The sequence below is a fragment of the Barbus barbus genome, assembly GCF_936440315.1.
Source record: "Barbus barbus genome assembly, chromosome: 14".
Taxonomy (NCBI): domain Eukaryota; kingdom Metazoa; phylum Chordata; class Actinopteri; order Cypriniformes; family Cyprinidae; genus Barbus; species Barbus barbus.
The window spans coordinates 30,895,499-30,907,775 of NC_136742.1; the positions used below are offsets into that span (position 1 = coordinate 30,895,499).

The following is a 12,277-nucleotide window of genomic DNA, read 5'->3' on the forward strand; positions in this document are numbered from 1 at the left end:
TAACTGTCCGTTGTAGTCTTCTGATGTCTGTTTTGGTAGCTGAACCAAACCAAACAGATATAGAAGAACATAGGACAGACTCGATGATTGCAGAGTAGAACTGTTTCAGCAGCTCCTGAGGCAGGTTGAACTTCCTTAGCTGGCGGAGGAAATACAGCCTCTGCTGGGCCTTTTTCGCAATAGAGTTAATGTGATTGTCCCACTTCAGGTCCTGGGAGATGGTGGTGCCCAGGAATCTGAATGACTCTACTGAAGTCACAGTGCTGTTCATGATGGTGAGTGGGGGGAGAGCGGGGGGTCAGCGTGTCATCAGCGTTCAGTTCAAAGCCAGCATCTCCGATGGTATGGGGGTGCATAAGTACGTACGGTATGGACAGCTTGCTTGTTTTGGAAGGCACTATGAATGCTGAAAGGTATATAAAGGTATTAGAGCAACATATGCTTCCCGCCAGACAACGTGTATTTCAGCAGGACAATGCAAAACCACATACTGCAGCTATTACAACAGCATGGCTTCATAGTAGAAGAGTCCGGGTGCTGAATTGGCCTGCCTGCAATCCAGATCTTTCATTTGGTGCATCATTAAACGAAAAATACGTCAAAGACGACCACGAACTCTTCAGCAGCTGGAAACCTATATCAGGCATGAATGGGACCAAATTCCAACACCAAAACTTATGAAACTCATAACCTCGATGCTCAGACGTCTTCGAACTGAAAAGTAGAGGAGATGCTACACCGTGGTAAACATGCCCCCGTCCCAACTATTTTGAGACCTGTAGCAGGCATCAAATTTGAAATGAGCTCATTTTGTGCATAAAATTTTTAAATTTCTCAAATATTTGATAGGTTATCTATGTTCTATTGTGAACAAAATATTGGCTCATGTGATCTGAAATTCTTTTAGTTTTCATTTTATTTAAATTGAAAAAACGTCCCAACATTTCCGGAATTTGGGTTGTATCAAAACTTAATATTTGATTAGTAATATGCATTGCTAAGAACTTCATTTGAACAGCTTTAAAGGAGATTTTCTCAATATTTAGATATTTTTTGTAAGTCGCTTTGGATAAAAGCATCTGCTAAATGACTAAATATAATAATAATAAATTATTTGTATTTATTGACAATATCATAAATGGAAAGCGTATTTATTTCAGCTTTCAGATGATGTATAAATCTCAATTTAATGACTGGTTTTGTGGTCCAGGGTCACATATTGCTTTTGAACTGCATGTGTACTTGTTACATTTCAATAGCCTACAATAAAAATGTAATGGGATTCAAGAACACATTGTTAGCCTGTATACAATAATAATTACTTTACATGTGCTCTAACAGACATATTTTACCCAGACATAGGCCCGTTTACACAATAACAAACGATTATCGTTCATGATTATTATACCGATAACGATATAATAGTACTAAATTTAAAATAGTACACTACAGCTATAACGTTAACAACATATCGAAGTTGGAATCACTTTCATACCGATTTTTGCCCAAATGAGTAATGATAAAATATTGACAGCCAATCAGAGTCCATCCTGAAAGCGTTCCGATATTTAAAGCGGCAGACGACAAAACTGCATTGTGCATTTAAAATAAATAGAACGACATTGTTCGCTAATAGTTATCGTTATAATTATCACTCCTAGTGTGAACGGGCCTTTATTCTTAGGCAGTTGTCTTTAATTGTTAAATTGTTATTTGAGTTTATTACTAAAGAGATTTACTGGGCATTTAAAGACATGGAAAACCTTGTTCTCTGTGAAAGAATAAAGTTGAATCTGAAATTACAAACAGTTTAATCTCATTTTACATAGATGCTGTGTGGCACAACAACAGTTAAACATGGAGTGAGTTGTTTCACGTACATACAGTTATATACATTTCATATTATAGAATGCTGCAACTAGAAAAGAATTACATGTGGACTTTCTATTTTCTTTACAGTCTAATGAAAAACGTTAACAATGTTTAATCTATAATTAATGCACAAGTTCAGATTGACTTTACAAGCAGTTGTCAGCTGGCAAACTCTAACCCTGTTTTCTATATAGAAATAAATATAAGAATGTATTTAAAAATGAGATCAAATTAAAGGAGCTCAGCTGCAGTGAAGGGGATTTTCTTAGATTTGAAAAGGAATTAAAAATTGGTGTTGAGGGTTATTTTTAAACAGGTTCAAGGAAGTGGCTTTCTAGACTGGAAGTTGGTGAACTAACCACTATGGCTCTTCTTTTTTTTTTTAAAGCAATAGTTCACCCAAAAATGAAAAGGTGTTGTTAATGTCCTCGCCTTCAGGCCATCCCAAGATCAAGATGAGTTTGTTTCTTCATCAGGTTTGTAGAAATATATCTCTGCATCAGTGTCTCAGCAATGGATGCTCTGCAGTGAATGGGTGCCGTCAGAATGAGATCTGATAAAAACATCACAATAATCCACACCACTCCAGTCCATCAATTATTCCAGCTTGAGAAGTGAAAAGCTGGAGGAAGCGTTATTATTGATTATGAACTCTTAAACAGTTTTTAAATATCTGTTTTTTAAGCAGATATGTAAAAACTGGTAGGGAGGACGCTCTAACACAAGTTGGTAATTTGTTCCATAGAATAGCACCAGGAGTGGATTACTTGTGGATTATTGTGATGTTTTTAATCAGCTCTCATTCTGACGGCACCCATTCACTGCAGAGCATCCATTGCTGAGACACTGATGGAGACACATTTCTCCAAATCTGATGAAGAAACAAACTCTACATTTCGAATGGAGCAAATTTCCATGTGTGTTTATTTATATCAACTGAATGCCACTCAAATGGTTTAAAATGAATGAAACCAATGTCTTAAAGATGAGTAAAGCACATGCTACACATCCATCAAGCCGTGATCTGGAACATTCAGGTTATATAATGTTCTCATGATCTTCTGGGACTGAAGGGTCTTTGGTTCCTGCGATTTGCAGCACGTTTATAATCAGAGTTTTCTACTGATCTGTTGATGTGAATCCAGCACAGCGTTCAGGTCTCACTGTACGTACAGTATCTTTTCATGATTGACTACATATCATAGATATTTCTGCATCGTTGAAGCTCGCTGGCTCTGGCACCTGATAGACCAGTTCTTCTGCTCGGAGCTCTGCAGGGAGTGACGCTTTCACAGGAGGATCTATAAAGCGTTTCTTATGCCAGAATCAGGCTGTTCCACACTTCGCTTTTGGAGCTGGACGATCCACTTGGAGAAAGTTTGAGAGCAGAACTTGAGCTTGGAGTTCCCATATACGACGGAAACACAGAGACCTGGATGAACAAAGGAAAGATTTCGTGTTACTGTCTTTATCACTTGTGTTGGAGTTTTGTTCATAAGAATTACTTTAGACAAAAGCATTTAGTATATGAATAATTGTAATAAATGAATAATGGACTTTTAGTTATATATATATATTACATTACATTTAGTCATTTAGCAGACACTTTTATCCAAAGCGACTTACAAATGAGGACAATAGAAGCGATCAAAATCAACAAAAGAGCAATAATATGCAAGCACTATATAACAAGTCTCAGTTAGACTATATTATATATATATATATATATATATATATATGAATTTTAATTTAAATACATATACTGTAATTATATATTTATATTATATATATAATAATATTTTATTATAAATTAAAAATAAATATTATAAAATATTATGGATTATATTAAATAGATTAGCCTAAATTAAATTACATATTAAATTTAAATTACTAGTTATAATATCTAGAAATACAAATATTTATTTATTGCACTCTTTAAATTAATATGAACTCATAAACTGCACAGTAATCATAAAAGAGATTAAACAATTTAATATTTAAAGGTTTGTTTATAATATTTATAAATGTATAATATTTATGAATACAAATTGTATACATTTATTTTATATGATTTATATATATATATATATATATATTATAGTAATATTATTTAAATAATCTGTTAAATTTTTTTTATCTTATATTTATTTTAACACACACACACACACACACGCGCGCACAAACAAACTATTTAATATATTTAAAATTTAAAGGGTCATTTATAATATTTAGCTATAGCATTTTTAAATACATATAATATATTTAATATATTAAATAATATAATATATAATATAATTTGTTTAAATAAAATAAGCAATAAGAATTATAATAAGTATAATACTTAAAAATGTATATTTATAATACAATATAAATGGCACTCATGACACTCACAATGCTAATAAAGCAGCACTGCGGTCACAGTGTGTGTGTTTTGTTTTCTGACCGGTGTGTTCATCGATGTGTTGTGGTGTGTGTAAAATGACGCAGTGTCCGGCTCCGTCTTTATGGGCCGTGGTTCTTCTGTGGGACTGGAGTTCATAGCACTGGACGGCGCCTGACCCTCAGATGACCCTTCAAATCACACACAGGTCAAAGGTCACAATCACAGATTCCACACTCATGATTTCATCTTCATCAAGAAGATTCTGACTTGATATCCTACTGAGAAGAGTTTTCTGCTGAGCTATCTGCACTCACCAGGTTTGGACTTGCTGATGTTTTTTGGTTTGCGTTTGCGGGTCTGAATTCCCTCTTTCTTCATGGCGAGGGGACGAGGAACCTGAACACAAGAGCAGAAACTCTCAGATCTGCAGGTTTGTTCATTCTCTGACTCTATCTGCTGGTTACACAGTGTTACTACTGAGTAAAAACTGTACATTTGCATTGACAAAGGGTGAAGTAAACTAATAACAGAGCAAAGCGAGTATATTTATGTATCTTCTTAAGTCTGTCTCACCCCGTGGAGTTTCATATAGAGTCCACAGGCGTTGCAGACCGGCTCTCCTTCTGCATTACGCCTCCAGAGAGTGGTTGTGGTCGTCTGACAGTTAGTGCAGGACAAACCAACCCGTCTGGACGCAGACTGACCGAGAGACAGACAGAAACCAGCGGGTCAGTGATAGTCTTCAAATCTGAATTAAACCTTCAAAACACTGCAATAATACAAAGTAATGCATAATAGAATAAAAAAGAACTTGCTGGAAGCACTGAAAGCATTGCAATAATTAAAAAGTGATAATATATTGAAATGTTTTATTTTTTGTTTTGCACTTTTTAATTAGGCTATTGCAATGTTTTCAGTGTTTCCATGCAGTCTTTTTTATTATTATGATAATAATGCATTACATTTAATAATAATGCATTATCATAATAAAAAAAATGCATTATAATAATAATAAAATACTGCACTAATAAAATTTAATGCAGCCTTTTTTATTATTATGATAATAATGCATTACATTTAATAATAAGGCATTATCATAATAAAAAAATGCATTATAATAATAATAAAATACTGCAGTAATAAAATTTAATGCAGCCTTTTTTTATTATTATGATAATAATGCATTACATTTAATAATAATGCATTATCATCATAATAAAAAAGATAATAAGGCATTATCATAATAATAAAAAAAGAAAGCACTAATAAAATGTAATGCAAAATAAAAAACTAATCTTGCTTCAAACAATGAAAAATCGCACAAAATAAAAAATAAACACTGCATTAATAATTAAATAAGCACTGCAATAATCAAAAAAGTAATGCAAAAAACAAATTTGCTGCAAATACTGTAATAATAGAAAATAGTGCAAAAAATACCATGCAATAATAAAAAAAAATCAAAATAGATATTAATCAATATTAATCATGGTAGATCAACAACATGAAAAACTGATGGTTTAAAATAACATCATAATAGTAAGTATACAAGTATAGTACATATAATAAGTAATAGGGAGTATAGTACAGTAGTACAGTCTGTACTATACTCCCTATTACTTATTATATGTACTATACTTATTATACATGCATAGATTTTAAGGATGAAAGATTTCCCAGATCTCGGAGTATTTTCATATGAATGACGTTGTAAATGTTGATAGTGCTGAAACACACCAGTCGTCTCTGCGGTTTGATGAGCGGCCGGTTGATCCCGTTCATCTTGTGGTAGAGACCGCAGGCGTTACACAGGTAATGACCCGTCCCGTCCCGCCGCCACAGAGGAGTGGACATGGCCCCGCAGTTCACACACTCACGACCCTCAGCGAAATCATCCAGCAGCTCTGAGCAGAACACACACACACGTACACATTCATATTCAATAAATATTTCACAAAGACCGTTTTATCTGTGGTTCTGAAGACAAGCATCAAGGTTCTGGAGCTTTAATACAGTTATCTATTTATTTTTTAATTTTTTATTTATTTTTATTTTTAAAATAAATAAGCACTTAACTTGTTGCAGACACTAAAAAAACTGCAATAATTTAAAAAGTGCCAAATAAAAATAAGTAAACCTTCTGCAAACACTGAAAACTGTAGTAATAAAAAGTGCAAAATAGAAATAAACATCACTGCAATAATAAAAATAGAGTAAAATAAAATGAAAAATAAACACTGCAAAAAATAATACTTTAAAAATTTCTGCAAATACTCAAAAAAAAACCTATGAAAAAACTGCAATAATAAAACTCAAAAAATATGAATAGATAAATATATACAATAATAAGAAATAATGCAAAACAAAAAATACAATTTCCACACACAGAGAAAAAATGTGATAATAAAAATAATGCAAAAGAAAAAAAGAAAAATAAACACTGAAATAATAAAACAGCAAAAAATAAAATAGATAAATATAATCAATGCAATAATACTAAAATGCAAAATAAAAACTAAAAATATACACTGCGGTAGTAAAAAAAACATGCAAAATAAAAAACAAACTTTCTGCAAACACTGAAAAGACTGCAATAATAAAAAAAACAGTGCAAAATAAAAAATTAAAACAAACACTGCAATGATAAAAAGTGTAAAATAAAAATAATCAATGCAAAAATAATAAAGTGGAAAGTAAAAAGTAAAAATAAACACTGTAATAACATACAATAACATAATAACATGCAAAATAAAAACAGAGTCACAAATTTTTGACAACAAAATGTGAGGTGTAGCTTTTGCATTGTGAATCAAAACAGCTGAGTTTCCTGATCAGCAGGAGGCGCTGTTGCTCATGTGTGTGTGTGTGTGTGTGGAGTTCTGTCAGACAAACTCAGCTAATCTTTATCAATGGAAACACATGACAAACGACCCCTGAGGGGCCCTTAACTACAACACTGAACGACGGACCAATGTGGACAAATGAGGCGGACGCATAATCATTCATCTCTCTCTCTGAACTATTCTCCAGGCTTTCAAACACTGTCACATTCATTCAGCATCATAAATCATCCAAAATCATATCCAAAAACATTTCTGATCACCGAAAGACTAATTACAGATCGATCAGAGGATTATGAGACATTAAAAGAGCTGAGACACACATTTTTACTGTGCATTTTTTTTAATTGCAATCTTTTCAGTGTTTAGAAAACGTTATTTTATACCTAATTTATTATTGCAGTGTTTTTTGCAGTATTTTTATTTTTTGTATTATTGCAGTGTTTATTTGCATTATTTATTTAGCATTTTCTATTAGTGCGTGCAGTGTTCATTTTTATGATTTATTTTGTACTTTTTTAATATTGCAGTGCTTATTTTTATTTTGCACCATTTTTATTTTGCACAAAATTATTATTTATACATTGTTCATGGAATGTTTTTTTTCCTTGAATAACGTTTGCATGTTAAAACATCTACTGTACATTTTGACCGTTCAGAGAACATTTAGAAATAATGTTTTCAAAATGTTTGCACAAAACGTTTCATTTGGACGTTCATGTAACATTTTTGAAACGTTACTTCATGTTTCTGAACGTTCCGAGAACTTGCAAAAGTAACGTTCCATTAATGTCTGCAAAGTTATAAAATAGAACGTTTGCATAACCTAATAGGAACGTCAGCACAACGTTCTCAGAACCTGTTTTTGACAGCAGCTCTAACCTTGAGATGTAACCCACACGACAGGAACAGCGCCTCACAAATCAGTCGCTCGATTGACAAACAACAGCTTCACTTCAGTCTTAATGAGCAGAGGTCAAACACTTTCTGGACACATTTGGGAGTCTTTTACTGCAATGACCGACGGGAAACTGCTTATTAACACTGAAACTGATTATGAGCTGCAAAAAAAGCACCAAAAACACGGAAGACTGGAATCAAACCGAAAAAGGACAAATAAGTGAAGCTTCTTTCAGCTGCATGTTAAAGTCCATCTCTGGATCACTCTATTAATAGCACATGATCACGACAAAGGTCACGTTATTCCTATCAGTTATTAGCTTTAATAAAATATCTGCTTCTACAGCTGATTTTATATCTCAGGCAAACATAATTTATCATGCACACAGATTCGTGATTATATAACGACACAATAAAACTATAAAATGAAAGAAATGATTACTAATCAAATCTTTATCATAATGAGTGTGCAGTTATTGATTCGAATAAAATCTCACGTGGCACAGATTATCATTATTACACGAATTCTTCAGATCAAAGTCATCTATATTATAAATATAGTTTATTAAAAATTATAAAGTTTATTAAAAAAAGTGGTCTATAATAATAAATTAACAAGATTTTAACGAGAAAAATTAAATACATACCCACGTTTTTTTTTTTTACTTACACTTCGTTTTTTGTCAGATTTAATTATACTCATATTATGCTGAATATGATCATTAGAACAACATACAAAAACAAAAACAAATCAAACTTTCGATATAGCGATTCTTTAACAATAGTCTAAAAGGAATACAACAGAATAATATTCTTGAATCAACCCCTTATTAATCCTTTATTTTTATCAGAAACGTAATTTAGTTTTTCTTTTAGGTTTATTTGTAATTATTCTCTCAAGTCACAAAAACGACAGATAAAACAATATCATTTATTTAGCCATAAAATAAACAGAGCATAAAAATAAATCTATCATAAGAGTTTGATTCATATATTTTCGTGATTTGAATGACTTCATGAAATATAAACCCAAAATGTTCCAAAAGTGGAACAATTTTATTAAAGCTTAAAATAACATTTAGTTTATGCATGTTTTTAACAATGTGTATTATAGGCCTAATAATAACATTATGCCTTAAAATAAATATAAACGATCGCGAGAGACGAAATAAAAGCAGTTTCACATCGACCCTAAAAGAAATAAAACAGAAAAGAAATTAAATTCTTATAGAAAAAATATTTATTTCGTTGTTTTTTCATCCATATGCTCACAAAAAGTATCCTTTTTGACTATTTATAAAGTTTAGGCAAAAATACGATTCATATTAAAATTATTATCAGTAAATGTACAGGCATTAAATACACAAAGTGACACTCTGCGGGAACTGCTTTAACTGTAATCCTGCTATTTTTCCTTTATTATAATTATTAATGGATCTATCAGAACACACCTGAGCAGTTTTGGGTGAGTGAAAAACACAATAAACCCTCATGAATAAACTTAAGTGTTTTCATAAATGCAAAACAGATTCATGCAGTGTTGGACATGAGCTCAGGCCCTGCTGATAATAATATAATAATAATAAAGCCAGTTCAGTAATCTATTCAAATCCATCTTTAGATTACACTGCACACAGTAAAGGCCATTTAAAGCGCATTTTCTCATGTAGATAGTGTTGTATTTGGTCTATATTCAGATCCTCGATATTTTATTTAGGCTATTTCTTTTTGCAATACATATTTATTATGACTGTTTCGATCAGAGTCAAATCATCTAAATTCTCGGCTAACATACATTATGTAAAACTTGTTTATTATAAACTGCAAACTCCGTAATGTTTCTTAGCATTAATGAAAAAAATTATAATAATAAAAACTCGGCTTAATGCCCAAATGATCAAAAGACAGCATAATTTACACCCATAAATGCCCAAACTTTATTTAGATTTCACCATGTTCATTATTCTGATAATCAATTGTTATAGAAAAGAAACAGAAAATAAATGTAACTATTATAGAAAATCATATTTAGCCTACTTTGTATAGTTTACACCCACATGCTTTCAAAACACAACACAACATTGAAAGAAATAATAAATTTTTTATTGATTTAGCCTATTTTTTACTATTTACAAGCGGTTTTTGTCGATTTTAAAGTTTCATCAGAATAAATTCACGCCAGGAACAAGCTAAATTATCAGTGCATTTAAGCATGCATGTATGTTTTACTTTCGTTTTATTTTATTCTCATATCAGATGATGAATCATAAATAGTGTCTGCAAATTCTCATTTAAACTTCGTAAAATGACACAAATCAAGGTCAAACCATCGAGGACAATAACATTTCTACTTAATTTTAATATCTTAAATATCCATTTTACCAAAAATAGATCACTGTAAAAAATGGAGTAATTGAGTAAGCTTTATAATATATATATATTTTAAGTCTTTCTGCTTCAGAGTTTCATGTTCAATCTAGTCACTCTTAAAAATAAAGATGCTTAAAATGTTCTTCACAGCGATGCCATAGAGAACCATTTTTGGTTTCACAAAGAACCACATCTTTCTTACCTTTTTTATAATCTGAAGAAACTTCTTTCGCCATAAAGAAGCTTTTGTGAAACAGAAAGGTTCTTCAGATGTTAAAGATTCTTTATGGAACCATTTAAACATAAAAGCTTCTTCTGTGGAATCGTGAAGCACCTTTATTTTTAAAAGCGCCTGCCGTTGATTTGTTTTGTGAAATTTTGCCTGCAATTTTATTTTAATTATAATTTATCTATAATTTATCTATAAAGAAAAAAAAATTCCTGAAATCATTCTGAATTCTCACCTAAATTGGGGTGTCGCGTTGCACCGGGCGCTCCGCCGCTCTGGAGGCCGTGAAGAACGGAGCTGTCAAAGTGCGACGCCGCCCAAGAGCCTCCGATGTTGGGGCTCATGTAAGCCGGGTATCCGCTGGGATAGGATCCGCTCAGACCGCGGGAACCGTAGTGCTCCCTCCCGCAGGCGGAGATGTTCAGTGGGCTGGAGTAACTCGCCGTCGCGACCCCGGAGCTTAACGGAGGGCTCGTGGAGAACGTGAACCTGGAGACCGGAGAGTGATGCTGGCCGCCGGTGGAGTTGTAAGAGGCGACCGTATCCGCGCCCGCCTGCGCCCATCCCGAGTGCGCGGACACCGGGCTGCTCTGCGGCGGCGTCTGGAGGTACGGCAGCGCCGAGATCATCGGGGTGACCCGGGTGGGCGTCACGTACACCGGCGAAGCGGCGGCGGAGGCGGCGTTATGGAGGAAACCGGGCTCGTAAGACGCGGGTCCGTGGTTTGCGGTCATCGTTACACCTTGATACATGTCCACAGGTGAGCGATCGCTCCTCTCGCGAGGACCGGAGCATCGGCGTGGGTCTTACCGGGCTGAGTTCACCCTGTGCCCGCCGGGAGCATTTTCTGCTTCGCTTGACTTGACGGCAGCAGAGGATGATGAGGGTGGATGGTCTCACTCCTCCCAATCTCTCCGCCTCCAGTAAAACGCATCTCATTCCTGCTCGGGTCACCGACCTCGTTTACAGGAACAACAACATATTCCCATCATGTCTGCGCCACGCATGCAAATCAGGCCCGCTTCTCAAACGAAATCAATAGCACCCTCAGTTAAAACTGTAATAATGACTTTTTTTTGTTTGTTTTTTGTTGTTGCATATTTGGCAAACTATCCAGTGCGTTTGCGCTCTGGAGACCTTCATTGATTATAACGTATCTTTGTGTATATAACTACTACGCATAGCTGCGATATTTAGCCTATATATTTGCGCGCGTGCATAATAAATAATTCTGAGATTCCACTTTCAAAAATAAGGATTTAATTGAACTAAATATGGTCATATAAAAACTTTATTAGTTCTTTATAAACACGTATGTTCTTTAAAGAACGCCACAAAAACTGATCTTATAATAAAATATAAAAAAATAAAATAAAGAAAAATAAAATAAAAAGAATAAAATAAAATAATAAAAATAAAGAAATAAAATAAATATGAATTAAATAATTTTTAAAAATCACACACACACACACACACACACATATATATTTATGTCTAACATATTCCAGTATTGCAAGAAATTACAAGAATATATGAAATATTCACATCATTTAAATATGAAACCCACTTGACTGAGACCCTCAATAAATGATTTGATTAAATGACTTAAATGTGACATGATAAAATGCAGAGACAGGAAGACTTAAATGCCCGTACAATTGATTATTTCCTAAGAGTTATGTG

General features: G+C 33.4%; 1 protein-coding gene across 11 annotated transcripts; it reads right to left on the reverse strand.

Annotated features, from left to right (window-relative positions):
- Nucleotides 1–1,794: 1,794 nt before the first annotated feature.
- On the reverse strand, nucleotides 1,795–11,531 carry LOC306880247 (transcription factor GATA-4-like). 11 transcript variants are annotated; one of them, XR_013785056.1, is made up of 7 exons: nucleotides 10,830–11,466; nucleotides 5,993–6,159; nucleotides 4,829–4,954; nucleotides 4,570–4,651; nucleotides 4,316–4,443; nucleotides 2,780–3,304; nucleotides 1,795–2,394 (listed from the first exon to the last, which is right to left on the reverse strand). XR_013785056.1 is itself a non-coding variant. In XM_079433653.1 (6 exons), the coding sequence occupies exons 1-6, from the start codon at nucleotides 11,344–11,346 to the stop codon at nucleotides 3,188–3,190; spliced, it is 1,137 nt and encodes a 378-aa protein (XP_079289779.1). In that variant the 5' UTR covers nucleotides 11,347–11,531; the 3' UTR covers nucleotides 1,795–3,187. The 11 variants fall into 11 exon arrangements, 3 of the variants coding, with proteins under 3 accessions (XP_079289779.1, XP_079289780.1, XP_079289778.1); XR_013785057.1 differs by having other exon boundaries at nucleotides 2,766–3,304; XR_013785058.1 differs by having other exon boundaries at nucleotides 2,730–3,304.
- Between the last annotated feature and the right edge of the window lie 746 nt (nucleotides 11,532–12,277).

Coding starts and splice junctions, on each gene's coding strand:
- LOC306880247 (XM_079433653.1), bottom strand. CDS start 11,346: ATGTATCAAGGTGTAACGATGACCGCAAACCACGGACCCGCGTCTTAC. Junction 4,955..5,992: donor TCAAACCGCAGAGACGACTG/GTGTGTTTCAGC, acceptor TCTCTCGGTCAG/TCTGCGTCCAGACGGGTTGG. Junction 4,444..4,569: donor CATCAGCAAGTCCAAACCTG/GTGAGTGCAGAT, acceptor TGTGATTTGAAG/GGTCATCTGAGGGTCAGGCG.